Source organism: Larimichthys crocea, chromosome XVIII (assembly GCF_000972845.2).
Source record: "Larimichthys crocea isolate SSNF chromosome XVIII, L_crocea_2.0, whole genome shotgun sequence".
Classification (NCBI taxonomy): Eukaryota; Metazoa; Chordata; class Actinopteri; family Sciaenidae; genus Larimichthys; species Larimichthys crocea.
In genome coordinates, this window is record NC_040028.1 from 3907867 (window position 1) to 3930160 (window position 22294).

Sequence of the window (22294 nt, forward strand, 5' to 3'; positions counted from 1 at the left end):
AAGTTTATTTCATTATTTTACATTAAAACTATGTAATTCAAATGGATGGAAATTTTCTATGCAATTGAGATACATTAAAAAAAAGTAAGTGTGAGTGTGGCCTAAAAAAAAATCTTTGAGTGTATTTTACAGTATGTAGCACAAATGTGGTCTGATGGCCTACATTTGAGCACAGGGTGGATGAATCATTGCAGTAGACCTGTACTGCAAAGCAAGTGGTACTTTTTTTTCTATTGCAGGGAAATTTCAGGCAGGGTTTAGTGGAAGAGGACAGCAAAATGCTGTGAAAACAGGAGGCACCACCTTCTCAGAAGCTTAGTGCGCCTAACAAGCAGCCTTGTCTTTAACTCGCAGCGCTCAGCCTGGTAAGTTCAAATGATCATTCACATTAAGTCTGCTCTTTACTCATGTACCCATTAAAAAAATGTACTGTGTGTTGTATGTATGTAAATACCTTGTAGTATATCTATATCTATAGCTATATCTATATCTATGTTTGTCTATATTTATCTCTACGTGGTTTCAGAGCAGCTGGTTTCACAGTGACTCAATTTTATATGTGTGGTTTTCCTATAGTATACAGTATCTCTGATAGTGTCACACTAATCCCGCAGTTGGTTTTGTGCCTTTTGGTACTCAGTGCTGAATTGATAATAATTTATAACGTACAGTTTTCAAATCGATGTAAATGCACTATATTAATTAAATTGTAATTTTCTCCAGGATAACAATAGTATTGTAAGAATACTACACTGCAAACTAAGAATGAGGGTAGTGTAATGAATGACAGACTGCTGAATCAGTTCAGAAAGATAGAGATCAGGAGTAACAGCGATAACTCTAACATAATATATAACTTATATAACAGGTTGACCTTTTCCACATAAACAAACATAAAACCTACACAATCCGTGGAACTTCCTGGGACTTTACCGGGAGTGTTTGAGCCCTGCCTTCTTTGTCTTAGCTCTTTAAACTGCAACTCTCACTTCCCTTTATACCAATCTGTTCAGTCAATTTCCTTGTCAGGAAACGTGTCAAGAAATCTTAGTTGCTGTAGAAAGTCAGTGTTCCTGAGAACATGAGCCATGCCTGAGAAATCTCATGGGACTTGAAATGTAACCTGTTTGCCTCCACAGACAAGGACTATGGTTGTGGCAGGCTGGATCTCCTTGCTGTTTGCTCTGCTGTCTCCGGCAATCGTTGTGGCACACAGTGAGTACTGATCATAATGACTCTTCAGAGTCCTTTACAGACTAAAAACAGCTTCTACTGTCAGGAATCATTTTTAAAACTAGAGTCTGGCTGCTTTACAGGACATGTATAACAAACATACATAACAACATTTGCTGATCCATAGCTTTGAGTATTTTCACTTCCAGTCAATAGGTGAAACTAAAAACCATGACTGATTTTAACCACATATTAAATGATTAGCTGGTGGTTGCAGCATAGGACTTGCCTTGTGTTACAAGGCTGCTTTTGCTGTTTATAACCTGTTAAACCAGCACTTGAGATCTTGGGTCGAGCATTAGTTGTTTCCTTCAAAAGTGAGATCTCCAGCAAATATTGCCGGTTTTTAGCATACATTTTTACAGATAATAAGATGAACTGTTTGTAACATGATTGTGACAATTAAAGCTTTCACAAATGTATCTATTATAAGTATAATGTGTCTATTTAATATTTATTAATGCCAAAGTGTCATTATGAAATAACAAAATATCACCACAAAAGCAGAGTAATCCACAAACATTACAATATGTGGATAATTTATCTTTGATTTAAAGAGAAACAAAATTCAAAGCTCTCAAATGGTCTCTGTGGCTTCTCCTCTAGTTTTAATATAAATTAACAAACTTAAAGTGAAGCAAGTAATAAGATTTGTTAATAGTACTAATAAACTCAAAATAACTGCATTCATTTTAACTGTTGGGTTGGGGCAAACAAATTGGCTTTATTAATAATTAATGCATAAACCTGGCTACTGTGTAGTGGAAGCACATTGAGTTTATTAGTACTATTACATAGTATTATGTAATTCAAATGGATGGCAATTTTCCATGCAATTCAAATACAAAAAATAAGTCCTGCATTTTGGCCTAAATCTATTTTGAGTGTACACTGACTTGTAATCAGGTGAATAGTGTTTCTGTCATTCCCACTCTGTGGGCTGTAAGTCTGTTCTTGTCCTGTAAAACTGCGTGCTCCAAAATGTGCTCCGGGTAAAATCACCCACGGAAAGTACGTAACACTTAGTCACACACCACCAACTATTTCACTGATTTTGGTGAAACTGGATCATATTTAATGGAGAAAATCTTTTCTGGTTTTGCCTCTGCAGTCCTGTGGCTTCTGTGCATTAACTTTCTGTGATTTACCGAATTCCTTCATAGAAAGTAAACTGCTGTCAGCTGTACATAATGTTAGCTAATACTAGCTCATTTTGTTAGCTGGGATAGCCAGACTGAGCTCCGAGCATCGGGGAGTGTTAGTGTTTGTACCATAGCCGTTTTGGACCATGGAAAAGAGGAGGTTTTTTAGGCCCTGGGGTTGGGCAAATGCTGATGGGACAGAAGCTGCTGTCATGCCAGAAACAGAGCTGTCGACAATGTGAAGAAAAAAGGAGTGAGTGACCCAGCAAGAGGCCACCAGATAAGAGTAAATGTGGGATTGACTTTTAGTCTTTGGTGAAATAAAAGGCTGAAAGAAAGATGTCAAGCTGGGCTTCTTGCTATTGAACTAGTAAGTAATATTAGCTGGCTGCTATGTCTTGTGTCATTGACCTTGGTTGATGCTTGGTGTTGTGGAGGAATTGCTGGTCAAAGGTCAATGGTGAGGTCAGGAAGGAAGAAAGTGTTCAGGAGCCTCTGATGTTGTATGCTGTATTATTTATTGACGCTTGGCCAAGGAGAATTAGAGACACTCTCAAAGTTCATCAGAAGTGCCTGAGTCAGTCTCACATTCTGCCGAACTCTTCCTGGTGGATAGACTTTAAACCCCAAGATAACACCACAAATACTGTAATTCATATGGTAGATAGAACTGATTAATACTTTTATAGCTCTGTTATTTTGTTTCAGAGGTGCAAACCCATTCGGTGGGGGCTGAAGGAAGATACTTTTTGTCAAAATCAGCTTTCACGTGGATTTTAACATGGGAACAGAATACAGGGAAAAGCTCAACGTAGGCTTAATGTAATCTTACTGTACTACAAAAGTAAGCAATAAATATGCAATATTAGTGTAATTTACTCTAAATGGCCAGTTACTCAGTTAATAAATAAAGTGAGTGGTTAATTTTCTCATTACTCAATGCAATCACACTTCTTTTTACATCCAATGGAGCTGCCCCTGCTACTAATCAGAAAGAATGGAAGTTTAAGACACTTGCATGTTGGCTTCACTTCACAGACCCAGTAGCTCTGTCCACTAATTATATCGTGTCAAAGTTTCCAGTGTGCCCACATGACAAACAGGACTCCTTTTTGTGTGTGTTTTCATTTTTGCCGTGTGCACCCTCATGCTAGGAACGCTGCATCAGGCAAAAACTTAATCTGCTCCAACATCCAGCTGAATTTCTCCAACATTTAAGTCATTTTGCAATCTCATTATATAAGTAAACAGAGACTTCAGTGTAAGTAAGTTCTGCGTCATTTACTTTCACACTTTTATGGTTATGGTTGAGTCTCCAGGAAGTCTCTTACCTGAAAGACGTCAGCATTGTGTCACAGAGGAAATTGCTTACTCGAATTGCTCACTCAGCTGTGAAGTTATACAATAAAAGACATCTTTACATGGGAGGCCAAAGCTAAAAATTTAATTTCCTTTGAAAACAATTATAGTAGTTTATTGCAGCTTGGCCATGTTTTTTTTTTTTTTTTTTTTTTCAGTCAACTGATGAACTGACAACTTCAACCCAAACCTCTCTGTCTCCGCAAGATCATTTTCATTCAGTCATAAAATGAAGGTCAACTACTGGCTGCCTGATGAATAATACAATGGTAGTCTTGTATCATCAGTAAGTAGAGTAAAGCATACAACATCAGTAACTGATAAAACATACAGAAATGTATAGTTCTGTAACTATACATTCATGTGATTACACAAGAAGTACAAAATCTTGCCAGAGGACAGAGGTACTTCTAGCAAGGTTTCACAAGTTTTGAAGCAGAAGGCCAAAATGGTAATCACAATTAATATTCAATTAATAGTGCAGTCAACTCAATTCTTGTAACTTTCAAAAATGCGGTAGAGAAGTTGAAACTTTACTGTGTGGAAAAGGGAGCACAGATGAGGCAGGAAACATAGACACGAGACAGAAAATGTGAACACTAGGCAAAAAACATAGACACAAAGTAGAAATTGGGGTCAAGAACACATGAAAAGTGAAATCAACTTGAACAAACTAGGAGCGGGGGTTAGCACATGCTATATAAGCAGTTTTGATATATGCTATGCCAGCAGTTTTAGAAAACCCAGCTCAAATAATTTGATTGGATACTAAGAATCATGTGATCTTGAAAATGGGTGGTACCAATTTTGCACTATTATAAAAGATGATGTTTTAAACAAACAAACAGTTTTTCTTCATGAACGAAATCTGGTTCTATATTCTGTAAAGAGAATAAAAACCTCTGCTGCACTCAGCTCTGAAGCTCTCAGGTGCCTTCTTTGAAGATAAGACTTAATTTATGAAATGTTGCAGGAGTCAGGACTTAGTCTCTGGCTCAAGATCCAGACTTCTGATACATAACAAGTGGCATGCTTAAAATTTGAGGAAAAATACCAGTTGACACAGAGCAGTTAATAATGGCTAAAATATCTGAAGCTGAAATACAGCTTAGTCTCATTTGTAGGGGCACATTCATTTGGATTTTTTTTTTTTTTGTATTGATTTATTGCCTCGGTGATCAAATAAAACACCTGTAAGAGCAACCGCCTGTCAATCAAAATGGCCACTCTGTTAATTATGCATACATTTACAATACCTGACGCCTTTATCCAAAGCTACTTGCAGAAAAGGCTGAATGCAACGACTGACGCTTACGCTGATGCTTCAGCAACTGCCCCTGCATAACTTAAAAGCCTAAATATAATTTAATCTGTTGAGCTAAATAGAAATTCAGCATCATTACAGTGGTCTTGAAGAAGTAAATTAGCTATAGAGCAAAACTGATTTTTGTACCAGACTGTAAACATTTATTTCTGCTGTGAAGTCGGACATTTTTAATATGGGGGCTTATGGAGATTGACTCGAGCTGTAGCAACATCAAGTGGCCATTTAAGGAACTGCAGTTTCTGGGACTTGCGCATTGACTTCACTTCACAGATGATCTCTTTTTGAAATCTTGAGTCAGAATGCTGGGCAGGGTCTTGCTGGGGGAACCAAAACCCATGGCTAAAAGCATGAAAATTAAGAACATTAAAAAATCTATTTACATCCCAACAAAAAAGCAATGAAAAGCTTTTCTGTTGGGATGTAATGTGTGCAAATGATTGCAGTCAACATATTATGTGCAAAATATACTATATCAAACCTATTAAACATCTCTGGCCCATGGCTGTATCTTTATGGGAAGTGTCATTTTTACCTTTACCCACCTGGGACTGTAATAGCGCTGCAACAACAGGGCTTCATCTTTACAATAGATACTTTATTGATCCCTTTGGTCTGAGCTCACTGCTGCTGCCAACAGTTTTTTTTGCTGTTTTAGCCAGCCATATATTATTGTCAGATGATGGGATCCGTGCTTGATATCTCTGGTCTGTGTTTCAAAGTCAATTCTTAATGTCAGTTCTAGATTTAGATTGCGTTGGCTTGATGAAACATCTTCAACCTGGTTCAGTTTGTCGGCCTCATTCAAGACACGTTTTTTCACTCACTGGCAAACTGCTGCAAACAAACAAGCTAGAAATACACATTTGCAGGTGGCAGTAGAATTAGCTGCCATACCTTGTGCTTGTTCTTTGCCTTTCTCTGTGCATAAGCATCCACCGCCATACTAATTCCCAGGGCTCATCTTGGTATTCTTTGGATTGGACTCCGGCCTTGTCATGCACCAACTATTTAACAACATCAACACTGCCTTCTGCTTTACTCTTGTTATTTCACTCTTTTCATCCACTGAAATATTTAATATTTATTTTTCCTAATTTGCTCCTTTCCACCAACTTACTCATAATGCTACAACATGGTTAAGTTAGCCCACCATTTGAAAAAGTTCTCATTATCCATTAGGATCATAATTGGTTAATAAACTACAGAAATATTAACACAAACACAACAAACAAAACTCTATTAACACTCATACAACCTATATGTTATACACTATAACCGACTTTAACTAACCTCAAAAAAACTCAAGCGGCTTTGCTCCAATGCAACATTATAATGTGTGCAGCAGTGCCACCATGTGGTGGTGAGAGTAAAAGCATGAGGATGTAGAACTCTAGACTCTCAAGACCTAGACCTACCTCTAAAGGAAATAGTAACATGCACTTTAAGCATGTTGTTACTGACAATGTTCTTACTTTTTTTATTTCTTAAATTAAAAAACAAAAACATAAAGTTCATAGCATTAGCCATCAACTAGTAGTTCATCTTTCTTTGGAGGTTGGAGGTGTGTGCTGTGCTGTACACTGTTTTACAGTTGAAAATAGGGACAGTGCCACTGAACAGTCATTTCACTGCACATTACTTTTTTTTGAAGTATGGGTAGTAAATGTTCACAGTCATTTTTAGATTTTCACTACGGGTTCCTTCATTTCAAAGCTTTTGTTGTCTTGTCTTGGACATAAACTGGAATTTGGGTTTAAAAAGAGAAGCATTTTCTTCTCTTAATTAATAATTAATGCTCTTTGATTCTTTTGAAAAAGTGGGGCAAAAAACATGGTGTTATAGCAATCTGTGCAACACTGCATGGAGCTACAGACCATACCTTATAACTTTCACCAATTCTGCAGATTCTTCTTTATTAGTCAATGTAGGGAAATGTTCCAGTTCAAAGTTTATGAATATATAATAATATAATAATATATAACTGGTCACATTGTGGTGCTCAGGGAGACACATGGACATGATTGAATTAAAATCAAATAAAGTGTTGTCTTACCAGAGAGAGGCTTTAAAATCAGAAAATCAATTTTTCTGTCCACTGTTCTGTTGCAGCAGCAATGCCATACATTCACTTCATATCTTAATGTTTTTGTTTTTTTTCCCCTGTGGGACTAAATGACAAATGACTGGTCTCTCCTTGCACTGTCACATTCAGGCCACAGTGAGGAGACAGAGACCTACCATGTAAGCATTGGCCACCTTTTTGTGCTGAGGTGCAGCATCCTTGATGCTTCTACCAAAGTGACCTGGAGCAGATGGGGAAGGGACAACCTGAGCCTGCCTGCTGGAGTGGAAGTCAGGGAGGGGTTATTGTGGTTTATACCCGTGCAGATGTCTCATAATGGATCCTACACCTGTGAGAAAAGGTATAGAAACACTTGTATGACTTTACTACATGATCTCAGTTGACCTGACCTGTAGCTGTCTCACTGTTTACCTGCTTCTCTTTAGGGACGGCACTGGATTATCGTGGATGAAGTTTTTTGTATCAGTGTCCAGTGAACAGTGTCCTGATGCACCTGAGACCATATCTATCTCCCAGAGAGTCAATGGAGGTCTTCCTTGCCAACAGAAAGAGATCTTGAATAGACTGAATAAAACAAGCACCATACGATGGATGAAGGTTGAACACGTGCTGTTTATGTGCCTTTCTTTATGTCTGTTTTTTTTATTAGGTATTTACTAGTTGTAACTACACTGGTCCAGTGAAAGGATGGCCACGGATCATACTGATGTCTTGTGACGTTTTATTTCTCTCTCTCTCTCTTTCTCATCATCAAACACCGTGAAAACTACAAAGAAATATGAATACAAACAGTTTCAGGTCTAAGATGTTTCAGGTGCTCAAACATGTTAACATAACAGAAAAGTAATCTCAGAAGAAATCACAGAAACATTTTACATCGCTCATATTTGTTTTGTCATATTGGTTTGTTTATTTTGTAGCCACAGCAACATAGGACCAGTGCATGCTGGGAAACAAAGTAAAAAATAATAATATCTGTATTAACAACGTAACCTTAGAAAAGAGGCTTGAAATATCTAACTTAACTTAAACAGTGCATTTTACAGTTAAATATCACCCTTTTAACAAACTCATTTATTACATTTGAATTCTTTTCAATGTCTTTATCAACTATGAATTGTACACCATGAAATAATATAAACAATCCTATGAAACCTGTCTCTAGGACAGTTACACTAGTTCAGTCTGATTTTTAGTACAAATAAAGTGTGCTGTTCATTTATTGTCCTCACACAGACTAACCAGTTATAAACCGAGCAGAGGGAAAAGAATGACGAGTAAACAGAAACATCTGTTGTAAACCTGTTGGCTTGATAAATGCAACTCTTGCACACATCAGGAACAGTGTTTCTGGAAAAAGTAAAAAAAGGGGATTTATGGGGGATTATGTCATGGCTCCCAGCTTGTTACAGTCTAATTTTTTGGAATGAATAATGAATCAGAGTCTGTGTTGTCGTTGTAGGATTGCAACCCTATTGAGCGGGAAGGAGAGCCTATCTCTGTGGATGAGGATGGCTTCGTGAGACTGCCTGCACTGACAGAGATGGATGCTGGGAAATACACCTGCCTGGTAGACATTAGCCTGGATGGCAAGAATTACACCTCTGCACGCAGCATTCAGCTGACTATTAATGATGGTATGTACTGTATGTTATGGAATTTTCTATCCTTAGGTTACACAAGTTTCCGTGTGGGCCTTGAGGTCCTCAGCAGTATTAATCGTTTGGCTTTGCTTAAGAACAGTAGGTGCCAGTCTATCTCAACACTGTGGTGGCCAGGGTCAAAGAGACCTATTGCTGCCTTCCTAGACATAATAGATAGCTGTTGTTGACGTTCCAATCTGCGTAAACAGACATCTGTGTCTCCAGACTAGAATATGCTGACAATAACACCTCCATGACTAAAAACATTCTCTTTGACTAATTCTGGGCGTATAGTATTTGTGGTGTTATCTTGGGGTTTAAAGTCGATCCACCAGGATGAGTCGGCAGAATGTGAGACCGACTCAGGCACTTCTGATGAACTATGAGAGTGTCTAATACAGCATAAGACATCAGAGGCTCCTGAACACTTTTTTCCTTCCTGACCTCACCATTGACCTTTGACTTCAGCAATTTCTCCAACACTGTAGATCACTTGAACACTTCATTCTTTATTGTTTTATTGTGATGTTTCATTGAATTCTCCTGATTTGACGTCAGAGTTAGTTATGATGTAATTATTTACATTATCTATAATGCCTTTTATCTGAAATATGTGTACATTTGTACATTTTTCTTACAGCTGCAGTAAATTTATCTTTGTCATTTTAGTTTTTTGGTACATTTTTAGTAGATTGCATTATGTATTCTTTTCTCTTGCATTGATCGTGTGTTTTTATTAATTACAGAATGTTTTCTGGCTCACTTACATTGGCTACCGGTTGTCTACAGAGTGGATTTAAGGATTTTACTGATTAATTTTAAAGCGAGGCCTTGCCCCAAGTTATTTAGTCGCACTTTTAGTGCCCTACATACCCTCTCACTCCCTGAGATCCTCAGATGCATCATTCCTGGTTGTTTCACAGCCCAAATATATCCACAGAGCCTTTGCAGAAAGAGCTCTAAAACTGTGGAATGACCTGCCTGAGGGGATCAGGGTTGCAGACTCTGTTTCAACTTTTAATTTGCTTTTAAAAACGTACTTTTATATAAAAAAAAAAAAGTATGTTCAATATCATATTTTTCTCTAATGTTTTATTGGTTATTCTTATTACTATGATTTGTTTTTATTGTGTTCTGGAATTATAAAGTAAGTAAGTATTGTAAAGCACTTTGTTTTTAAAGATGCTATATAAATAAAGTTAATTATTTTTATAGTTATAGGTTTTTTTGTGGATATCGAGCTGGTGCGCCCTCGACAGGAGGTGGTCATGGTTGAAGTAGGCAAGTACCACTTATATATACACATATAACCCATATTATAACCACTGTCACAGTGTACCGTACATCTGTCAGGTTTTAGTTTATTTGACATGGCAATCAAGAGAAAGTTTCCTGCAGAATTAATACAAGTTAAATGAAGGAGAACTTCACAGATGTCCTGAAACTGTATGCTTGAAAAGAATGCAGACTAGATTTGTAAAACAAGGAGATAACACCGACACCCGCAGTGGTCCTTCTGTCTGAAGGAAGATTTCAAGTTAGTATTCACATTCACACACACACACAGTCTTGTAGATGGCATAATAGGGTTTGAATAGACATTTCAGTGAGAAATAGTGTAAAATGTGTTGAATCAAAACTGCCTCCTCTTCAGCAGCAGTGAAGGAGAACCAAAAACAAACTTTTTAAACCAGTGGTCTGGTTACCAGATGATTAGAATGAATGATTAGTGTTCTTATGAGTACTACATGCTTTGACTTCTACAGGCCTATTTAATTCCTAATGCTAAATCAACTTTACAACAAATCCAGTGCAAGAATACTTTGTTTAACTTGAGCTTGTTTTGTGCATATTTGAAACAGTCTACCAACATGCAGGATTTCTTCATATTGTAATGCAGTCAAAGACATAACAGATGTCCAGTTTTACATAAAATCCTGTCTGATAATGAAGATCATTTTGAAACTGACATTTGCTATCAATTAATTGGGCTCAATAGATCTTTTGTCACAGCAGCCAGTTTGACATGAAATAGTAGGTAAACAGGTGTTACCAATGATACAACTGAGGATCTATTCAGATCAAAAAGGGTCAGGTTGCTGCTGTGGTGCATGTTGGCACATGCATCATAGGAAACACGTGTGACTATTTCATGCCAAAATGGCATGGCCAAAACTTTTTTCACCTGAATTTCATCAAACATGAAGATGTGTAGAGTGACAGTTGCTTTGTTTTTGTTTGCTTTTTCTAGGTCAAAGAGTGAAACTACAGTGTTTAGCCTACATAGGCTTCAGTGAGGACAGTGAGATTTCCGTGTATTGGACTATTGGCTCAGACTTCGTTGAAGAACACAAGGAACTTGTCGAGTCCAAGAGATAGTGAGTTTCTGTTTCATGTCATGCACATACATAGACATGGAAGATAAACACACAACTGGCTGTCCCACCTGTCCGCTCAAGGCAATCCAAACTTTTCTCGTTTGTTGTTCCCCGTCGGTGGTTCCTACCAGAGCAGGGTCGTCCCTCTGTACCTTTCAAAAACTCCTGAAGAGCCAGCTCTTCAGAGAGGACCTTCTCTCCTAGAACTACCCACAAATGGACATGATAAATCTACTCTTCTAAGAACTGTCATAGCACTTATTGCCGCACTAACGCTTTCTTATCACACTATATCTTGATTGTTCCCTTCTCTGTAAGTCGCTTTGGATAAAAGCGTCAGCTAAATGACTAAACACTGCACAAACTGAGTGTGGGTTAGCTGTTGCCACCATGAGTTCAGCAGCAGAGAGACACACAGAGGGATGACAGTTTACCACGTATTTATTCGATACACAATACACTATACAATGCTTGCCGACTGCCACGCTCTTGCTACTGTCTCGTCGTGTGTCTGTGTCCGTTCTCAGCTCCCCCCAGGTCCAGCACACTACTGTGTTAAAGAGGAAGAGTGATTAGACACCTGGTTACAGGTGTGCTAATCCCCTCACCTGGTGCTGCTCTCCCGAGCCCTGTCCACACCTCTGCAGCTGATGCACCACGCCCCCTACACCGCATTGCATTAGGCTGAAAGCCAATGAACAGCATTTGTTAGCCATTAAATCTACAGGGTTTTCCGCAGGGTTCTAAAAAGTATTAGAAGGTAGTGAATCAATTTGATGAAAATTAATTAATTAAATGTCTGATTGCAAAGTTTTTTTTTTTTTTTAAAGAATAGCATGTGATCATTTAGAGTTCACAGAGGCCATTTATGAGATCAATTTATATCCAAGGAGGGGGGTGATGTTTTCACTGGCAGATGTGACCCACACCAGGCCGGGATCTAAACACGGAGCATCGGTTGTCACAGAGCTGTGACGTCATTTTAAAAAACTGGGTTTGTCAAGTTTAGTCAACATGTGAGAACTCGTCTGACACAGAGTCTCCTGTTGTTGATTCATGTGTGAAACAACGCCTCTGCTGTGGACTCCGGCAATGTGACTTATCCTGGTTAGGGAAACGCCCTGAAACTCTGTAATGATTCTCAAGAAGTTTGTGCTTAGTGTGAGGCTACAACATCACTGAATACTGAAAAGTTCTGTACATGGTTAATTGCTGGAGTAAAACTTTAAAAAGTTTAATTTCATAGACTGAAAATTATATTGAAAAGAAAAGTTTACAAGCATCCTCCTGTAAGACACTGCTGGTCAAGTATACTTGATGTTTTCATTAGAGTGGAGCGGTGAACTCTTATGCATTGTCATTTCTTTAGCAGATATCAAGTAGCATAATTCAAATTATGTAGATGGATCTACACTGAAAACTAAAAACAGCCATCTACTCAATTTTATTGGTAAAACATTTTGACACTCACAAAATATTGAAAAAAAAAACTGCTAAGGAGGAAAAACTTGGTTATGGAAAATTTCAAAATCAAAATCACTTTCAAGGAGGAAAATCAAAAGGCTACAAAGCATTAACTAAAATCACTACTAGCAGAACAGTAGCAAACAAGAGTCCCCCAAAAGGTGGAGGCTAGACAATACTATAAAGAACAGTAACAAAACAACTCTCCTAAAAGGTGGAGGCTAGATAATACTACACACTAAACTAAATACTAGAAACCAAAAGCAAGTCTAAGAAAAAGTTACAACCAAAAATCACTCTTACGAGGCAGAAACAAAAACTCACGAACCAACAGATTTAGGCTATGAACAAGGCTTGGCGCAGGCTTGGGTGTACGAACAGAGACGAAACACTTTGGCACAGGACAAAGGGAGATGCAGACAGTATATACACAGCGTAATGGGGAACAGGTGGAAACAATCAGACCAGTAAGACAAAATGTAAAGTAGAAATTTTAGGTACATCTGTATAACTACATTTAGTAGCATGACTTAAAAAAATTGAGTAGATATATTCAAAATCATAAGTCAATGCAATAGTAGCTCTAAGTCAAAACCACTTAGACTAATGAGTACTGTAGATATAATTGAAATGCTAAGTAGATGTAACTGAAAACAAGACTATCATTCAACAAAATGAATCTGCTATATTTAATTAATGCTTTAACTGAATGTGACTTTAGTTATTCCGGTATCTAATTAAAATATCTAATTAAAACAAATTATAAAACAATTTATACATATTAACATTTTAATTAAACGTTTATTTTTCAAATTAGTTCAGTATGACATGTCAGTAAATCCTACTTGACAATTTAACAATGTCAACACTGTAAAAACAGTGAGATGGCTGTCTGCATACACTTAAAAAAGGCATACCTCAAAACAGAATCAATTCTTCAATCCTCCTGTCTGCTTCTCCAAACTAATGCCATCTACTGTAGATAACACACTGACGATGGATAAGTACATTATACAGTCTTGTTACCTAATACTCTCAGCACACAATAGCAAAACAAAAAACAAAAACAACAACAACAAAAAAGCCAGTAAACATTAAATGAAAACTGAGCTCAGCTTACATTATAACATAATAACAGTAAAATAATAAAGGTATTTTATTTAGCTCAACATTTAACCAAGTTTACTCTTGCCAATGAGTATGCTAAAAGGGTGAGTTGAACTCTGCATATGGCTGAAATTCACCAAATAACAGACACTTTACATTAATGTTATAGTTACACAACAGCAAACTATACCAGTCCATAATGCAATTGTGTTAGTATAGAAATCTCAACTCTTATGTAAACATTACAACAATACATCAGTTAAACAGGTATAGACGGGTATACCTTCATTATGACAGTATCATGCTGAACAGTAGTTGCAACTACATACGCAGGTAATTTTTCAGTCTCTGAACTTTGATCTAGCTCCAGCAGTACTTTTGGAAAAACACTGACAGCTGCCACTGACCTGCCACGGCAGCTGCTGCTGTTTTGGGCATTTGTTCTTATTTTTTATTTTATAAAAAATAGTCTTCAGTGTTGCATTAGACTCGCTGGCAGTAGCATTTCCATTATGTGATTTCTACATTAATTTGCAAGGTTTTCTTAATTCATCTCTTAACCTGCTGCAGGTGGCAGCCTCAGCCACCACATTACCTGCCGTAGCGGTTGCCGGTGTCTGGGGCAGCTGCCATTTGTGGCTGCGATAGCCTCTCTGTCTACGCCTAGCTTACGTGTTACCACAAGGGAAAACCCTGTAACATATAACAACATGGCTAGCTTCTCTGTCTATACTCACTTATTTTTGGGAAATATACTTAAATGATGTAAAATAAAAAAAAAAAAAAGTAAATTTAAGACAAAGATTTAGAAGGTATCAAAAAGGTATTAAATAGTTTTTAATTTAACCACAGGATTCTTGCATAAACCCGGATCTGGCAACCAGAACTTAAGCATAATCAAATTTAATCTAATCTTATCTTGACATAGGCTGCATACATTTTGCACTGATTGTAGTATCATTCAAAAAAACAAAACTCCTACTAGCTAAATGTTGCTAATTTAAATTTGAATAAAAGCATACATATCATTTTCATGACGTTCTTGTTCAACTGCCTAATTTTTTGAAACAGTTTGACTGATTGATTTGTCCTGTCCCTTTTAGTATTCACAACAGCGGCAAGGTGTTTGTCGAGTCCACTCTCTCCATCTCTAAAGTTCTTCCTAAGTTCCTGCGTGTCCGCTTTCAGTGCAAAGTACAGAGCCCAGCTGATGAGAAATTCGGCTATGTTTGGCTGCAAGAAGGTATTTCCTTATCTTCTTTTTTTATTCTATATTGTATTAAACTAAAACAGTAATATGCAGTAACATCAATTTCAATATTAATCCACAAAGGAAAAAAATTGTCAAATCTGTTTTGAACTCATGTCATAAAGACATTTTGGAATCAGATCTAACTTCAGCAAACAGTATACAGATTAAATCTTTTATCTTTTTATATTTGAAATGCTCACTCATAAGATTAAATTCATAAATATCACTGAAATTACAAAATCATAATGTTTCAGCAGCAATATTTTTGCATGCAGCCTTAGAGTTTTGAGAATTCTCAAAGTCTCCTGTTTGAGCAGTGGCTCTGTGCACAAAGCCAGGTCCACATCAAAAGTTAACTAATCTGCAAGGAGTCTTGAATTTAACACAGCAGCACCTTCGAGATGAACTTGAGCACTGACTTTGGGCCAAACATCAGTGTCGGACCTAACTGATGCTGTTGTGTCTGATTAGGAGAAAGTCCCTGCAGCTAAAGAAGAGGAGGCTGTTAAAGTAGCATGACCACCTGCACAATATTGTGTCGTTCCCTCTTTTTGCATGGACTCCACTAGACCTAATTAAACAGGATGCAATATGGTCCCAAGTCTCTCAAGACGTTTTAAAGTTCTAAAGGTTGCTTAGTTTATATTTTAGTACTTACGTAAAGTATGACAAACGTTGTGTTTGAAATGTGAAACAAATACACTATACACACTTCTTAGAGATTTCCACAGGATGGATCCTTTCTGAAACCCTCACTTGTTTATTGCAGTTTTGTTTATATGAACTTAAATGTTTAATTTAATTTGTTTTTCTTTCATCTTTGTCACCTCCTCTCTCCAAGTTGACCACAGTGCCTTCCACACACGTGTGGCTCTCTGCCTTGCGGCCTCTGTGGCTGTTCTGGCCCTGGCTGCTGCCTTCTTCTTATTTAAAGTAGATCTGGCGTTGGCTTACAGGAAACTGTTGCAACATTTTTCCAAACAACAAAGTATGTATTACCGTATTATGTGACAACCACAATGAAAACAGAAAAAGAAACCGTTTATGACGGCAAATGAAAAGAACAATATGCTGTTTTTTCTGCAGCTCCAGATGGGAAAGTCTATGATGCCTATGTGAGTTTTCTTCATTCCGACACCCTGAGTACAGCTGAGGCAGAGAGCTTTGCCCTGCAGATCCTTCCTGAACAGCTGGAGAAACAACACGGCTACTCCCTGTACATCAGAGGAAGGGACGACAGTCCAGGAGAAGGTCGGGAACATTATCCTTTTTCCATGTTGGATAGGTTTCTTTCCTCATGAAACATTTGCAAGGCCAATCTCTGTCTTTAACGAGTAGGTTCCTATACACAGCATATCTGCATGATGGATGCAGTTGGAAAAAAGGTGTATCTTATCACCAAACATCTACATATTATGTGTGTTTTTTTAAAGGGTTGTAACTCAAATACCAGTTTTGGTGTACAGTTGGTATTGCACATTTTACTCACAAATAATCAAAATTATGGATACTTACAGAGACTGTGTAAAACATGGACGTCACATCTCTGACCCACAAGTTTCTAAAGAGCCGTTGTGAAGCTCAGAGTGTAGTGGCTAACTATGCAAACTTGAGACTGACCTCTCTGGAAGCAATGTTGCATTACATTATTCGACAGGCATTTCTTTTTGTAATTTCAGTGATTTCAGAGAGAAGAAATGGCTTCTTGGAAGAAGCTAGAAATTAAGCCCAAAAATGCCATGTGGTACCAATACTAACACTTCCCCAGTGCATACTCTGGGCAGCCCGGCTAACAAACTGAGCTGACATTAGCTAATAACACTGGGGAACACAATTTTTGTTGAGTTAGGTCTGACAGCTGTTTTTAACTAATTTTTGGGTGTGGAATCCAAAACAGTCTGTGCAATGATCTTTTTGCTCTCGCCAAACCATGGGGATACCAAATGCCAACTTTTTACGTGTTCCTTTGGTCAACACCCGTAAACTCTCCACACACTGCTTGCACACTTTGTGAGGGGCCCATGGCTTGTCTTGATCACAGAGTTTTACTTTAAAATATAAAAACTATGCTTGTTTGACAAATGCACTGATGTTTGCTTTCCTCTGACTTGGAAAGGTGAAACTAGCACAAATATAGCAAAAGGAGTCAGGGTTGTTTAGGCATTTATGACGAGAAGTAGCGGGAGCAGACATGATCTGAAACAAAGAAAATATATACCTATGTAAATAAAACACTAAGATGGAATAGTTACAAGCTTTGAAAACTACAAAAACAGCATAAAACCAAATAGAACTTACAACAGTATGCCCATGGTTACAAGGTTAATTCCTACTATGCTAGCTTTCTGTTTGCAGATACTGATAGTACTGATCTATTGGGAGCTGCACACACCTCTCACCGCACTGTCTCAGTTGTGACTGCACAAACAAAAAACAAAAAAATTGACGTGCTAGAAAAAATTTTGGAATCACCATGCCAATTTTAGTTTTAATCAGAACAGAAACTATATTTTATGATACATCTTGTAATAATCTAAGTAAGTAATAAGTGATTGTTATTATTGGCGGCGTGATATGATGTATGACATGTTGGTGAGGTTTCAGTTGTCCTATTGTTGAGACGGACATTAAAGTATTCATGCTACACTAATTTAGTCAAAGTCAAGTTTATAGTTAAAGCTAAGAGTAACCAATAGTTGCACACTGGACCAGTTTAATCTAGATTCGTAGGGACGGTTAATGAATTGAATTGGACACCACCATGAGTAACCAGGACACAAAGTTAGGTTGTAGCAAAATTATTGTATAAACATAGCTTTGTAACATTTCACAACAGCAGACTGGTCTTTTACTCAATTAAATGTCTTTTGAATCTGGTGCACCAAAAAAAAAATTATATTTTCCCCCCAAAATGAAAGAGTTTAGTTCAAATCAATCGTCTCCTGAAATCCTTTTTCGCAATCCTACCACGCTGATAAAAGGGCAGATGAATAGTCCTCAATCCAGGTACTCAACATGGGTGGCTCGCCATCTCCCTCGTCAGGGAGAGAATTAAATCCAGTCCAGGATCCAGAATCCAGGGGTATCCAAAAAACCTAGCCTGTGTAGTATAACACGGCTTATAAACATATGCAAATATATTCCACTTTTTTTAACTGTACAGCTTTAACTTTATCAAAATCAATTTTAATACAACCTTAATCCATGAATTTAGGATAATTGTTGTACTGCAATTTTAACATATGAAATGTCAACTTTTACATTTTACAAACAACTTATTTAATGGCCATAAGCAAATGTAAAATAACTGAAATTGTAGATGATTATGAAAACCACTTACAGTTTAACATGAAATGCTCACTGTATTTGAATAATGCATGTAAGGAATATAGATTCCTGTCACAATACTGACACCTGTGGTCGTGCACACCAACAAGGGAGTAATTCACACAAGTTTCATAGTGTATAACCTTAGCTGGATAATTGCTTACTTTAAATGAAAAATGTAAATAATACATATATTCATACACAAATGTTTTTATTTGGCTCTACCATGAAAGAAATACTAAAACAGAACTTTCCACTACTGCTCAGTGGCTAAACACTTGGCTAATGTGGCCTTGTGAAAATAAAAGCATAAACAATGAACAGATGTCAGGTTTCTCCAACTCTTGCTTGTTGAATTAGTTTTTCTTCTTTTACGTGAGGTTTAATTAACGAACGTTTCACTCGCAATTTCAGCTTGTTTTCATTCATTCGCTCTGCGCCGTTGTCTCCCTCTGCACACGTTAGACTGTGTCTCTCTAACCTGAGCGAAAAGGCGCAACTTACTTCATTTTACACCAAAAGTAATTAATCATTCCTCCTGAACCAATTGCGTTATTTGTTATCAAGTTTTTTGCTTACTGACTGAAAATCAGACATCTGAGTTAAGATAAAATAATGACTTAAATACGAAATAGCCAATGTGGAAATAAAAGACAAGAAAATACATAATCTGTCACTGAAAGGAAATAATTTGTGATTTAGTAACACCTAATTTCCCAATGGGTTACACAGCATTACAAGAGCATTTCTGGTTCAAACCTGCTGGTGCAGGCTCCTATGTTAGTATGTACGCAAAATGTACCGATTCGGTGGAAGGACCCTTGTAGTGTAACTGTACTGGTTTTAGATATGATACCTAAACATAAAGCCTTTTATTTCCAGACAAATGTACTCTTTGAGACTTGATATGTTTACTAGGTTTAAAAAACTATTGGTGAAAGTTGTTTGTCCTGTTTAGAGATAATTACATTTGTTTTATTTACCTCTATTTTTTTCTTCTTGTTTGAGAGAACTGACTTCTTGGAAGTTTATCTTGCAGAAATATGTTTTTCTCATAGTGTGTTTCCTGTGTTTAATCTCTTACAGCGGTACATGATTACATTTCTGCTACACTGCGCCAATGCCGCAGACTGATAATAATCCTGTCGACTGAGGAAATATCTGCCGCTCATGGTGAAACAGAGGAAGAGCCATTATGTGATAACCAAGACAAGTTCTGCTATGAGCAGAAAATTGGCCTTTACGACGCTTTGACTCTGAACAACCTCCAAGTAATTCTTGTGGAAATCGGTGAGGAAAGACTTTGTGTAGCATCTGGAATCAACAACTCACTAGAAATTGCAAAGTAAATACATGAATGACATGCATTTTAATACATCTGAACAGTCTCCACTGCTTCAGAAGCAAACACATTATATTATCTATAGATTGAAATTTTGCTGCATACATCTAAGAAGTCCTTTGGCAAACTACATTTTCTTCTGTTATGATTATAATGCATCAGAGCAGTGAGTCTACTTGAATTCTCTTAAACGTGTACACTGTAGGAGAATAGATATGCTGATTATTATCTATTTGAGTCAGTCCAGCTGGCTAACAGCTGTGATCTACAGCAAAACTGGCATGAAAATTATAGTTTTAAACATAATGAAAGCATCCATCATATAAAATTCCATACAACATCCACCAAATCTCCCTGAAAACAGCTGTGCCATCTTGAGATGAGAAAACATTCTAAACCTTATCAGCTCAAATTACACCTTGCCAGCTCTGACTGCATGTGGTGTGCCACTATTTTTTTATTTTTTTATATGTTTTCTGGCCTACCCTTCATAAGAATATCTCACATTTTGGGAAATACACTTTCACAATTCACAATTTCGTCACTTTTCTTCAGAAAACCAGCAGCAGGTTAACTTATCTTAGCTGGACAGACCAGAAAAAGTTCTTTTGTCACATACAGTGAACAAAAAATAAGTTAAAAATAACATTTATGTTAACTGAAATACTGAATGCATAATGTTTTCTGCTGCTGTGAAAGGAGAAAAGGAAAGCTGATAGGGTGCTGATCTTCATCAATGTTCTTCCGCATCATGACTGTAGAGAAGCTCACTTCTTTATTTAATCCAGACCAAAAATGACTAGTTGTAATTTTACAGGTTTGGTGGTTTACTCTCTGTTTTTGAGCCGTGTAGGCTGCAAGTGTAGACATAAACATTTTACTCCACAGAGTTTCTAAGTTTGAGCAAAACTACACAGGAGGTCTGGATTGGGCAACATCCTAAAATTGCTTTACTGGTTATTGTGAAGGTTTGATAAGATAAATATGTTCATAACTTTATACCATAACATGCTTATTTGAATATAAAGTCATCATTCTTTTCTCTTTAACCAGATGGTCCGGTGGATTACAGTTGCCTGCCAGAGTCTCTGCGCTATATCAAGAGGACACAAGGATCTCTGAAGTGGAAGAAACCCTCCTCTGGAACCCACAAACTTAACAAAATGTGCTCAAACAGAAACTTTTGGAAGAATCTGAGGTACCGCATGCCCTCAGTGCCTGCAGGGAGACTCCAGACTATTGTCTAAACGACTCATTCCCTAACCTGTATCCTGACCCTCATTAGGGGTTCTCAAAGCTTCACAGATGGGTCTTGAATTTATGTGGTGTAAGACACCTTTGTAAATTCACAGTAGCCGTTGATCTCAACATTTTATTAATTTCTGGGAAGGCAACTAATGGAACTTGTTATTTTGGATTATTATGTAAGACATGAACTCGAACACTCTTGCACGTTCAAAACCGCATGTTCTCTCCATGTCTGGTTGGTATCTCTCCGGGTTCTCCAGCTTCCTCCCATGGTCCAAAGACATGCACCAAATAAGTGTCCCTGAATTACACTTCAATAACAGTTCTGTGGATAGAAATTGCATTAGAAAAGTATGTAGTTAGAGCTAATAGAGCAATGACCAAGTGTCAGGAAGTAGAAAACACTGAATTTGTCAAAGAAATAAACCCAATAAGCATGATTGTTAAAAAATATATACAACAGACAGGATTGTATGACTCTTTAAAACTCTCTAAAGCTGTATTCACAGGTTTTAAGATGTTAGGGTGCACAGCTAATTTCACACTGATCAAGGTCATCTGCTGGATTTTATCTGGGCACAGAACAAGAATACTTAACAAATAACACAGCTTTGTGCCACAGATAACAGATTTCAATCCTTTGCTCTCATCTCCTTGGTTTGATTTTAGTATTTTTGTACATTTATCTTTTCTTTCCCACCTTGGCAAATGTTTCATGATAGTGACAACAAGGTTCAAAGAAAGACCGAAAACCTTTCAAAAGTTGCTTCACCCGGTTTACAGTCCTTAGATAATGATCAGAACAGAGCGCCAGCATCTCTACAAACATGTTGTGAAAGAACATTGATAAAGATCAGCACACTTTCAGCTTCCCTTTTCTCCTTTCACACCAGCAGAAAACATTATGCACTCAGTGTTTCAGTTAACATAAATGTTTTTAACTTGTTTTTTGTTCTCTGTATGTGTTCAATATTTGACTACAGAACTTTTTCACAGCAGCCATTTTGACATGATATAGTAGGGTGATCACAGGTTATCAATGATACTAACTACTTGACTCCATTCGGGTCAAACAGAGTCAGGGTGCTACTGTGGTGCATATTGATGGAAAGGGAGTTTTTCTCACAGTCATATTCCTGACACCACTTTCTAATTTTGTATTTATTATGGTTGGCATGCTTTAATCGTATTACCTGGAATTCACCCTGATACAGATAAGCCAATGGGTGTTTGGGGACCTGCCAAGTTCTGCCTTTTTATGGAAAACAACCAGACTCAGTCTTAAGTGTTTTGATTATTCCATTCAGAAATAAAATAAAATACTGACATTTTCCAAGCCGTTGTTCAAGTTTGTGCGATCCAGTCTGTTTTTGGGTTCAGAAGACTGCC

General features: G+C 37.3%; 1 protein-coding gene across 1 annotated transcript; it reads left to right on the forward strand.

Annotated features, from left to right (window-relative positions):
- Positions 1-263: 263 nt before the first annotated feature.
- il1rl2 (interleukin 1 receptor-like 2) lies at positions 264-22236 on the forward strand. The gene is made up of 12 exons (XM_019277077.2): positions 264-365; positions 1140-1215; positions 7274-7484; positions 7570-7741; positions 8607-8781; positions 10003-10068; positions 11039-11165; positions 14840-14979; positions 15830-15976; positions 16075-16239; positions 19402-19605; positions 20711-22236. The coding sequence occupies exons 2-12, from the start codon at positions 1149-1151 to the stop codon at positions 20902-20904; spliced, it is 1668 nt and encodes a 555-aa protein (XP_019132622.2). The 5' UTR covers positions 264-365; positions 1140-1148; the 3' UTR covers positions 20905-22236.
- The last annotated feature ends 58 nt before the right edge of the window (positions 22237-22294 follow it).

Excerpts from the sequence above, each read along its gene's own strand:
- il1rl2 (XM_019277077.2), top strand. The coding sequence starts at position 1,149 with ATGGTTGTGGCAGGCTGGATCTCCTTGCTGTTTGCTCTGCTGTCTCCG. Across the intron at positions 8,782-10,002 it reads TCAGCTGACTATTAATGATG|TTATAGGTTTTTTTGTGGAT; the intron begins GTATGTACTGTA and ends TTATTTTTATAG. Across the intron at positions 15,977-16,074 it reads ACATTTTTCCAAACAACAAA|CTCCAGATGGGAAAGTCTAT; the intron begins GTATGTATTACC and ends TTTTTTCTGCAG.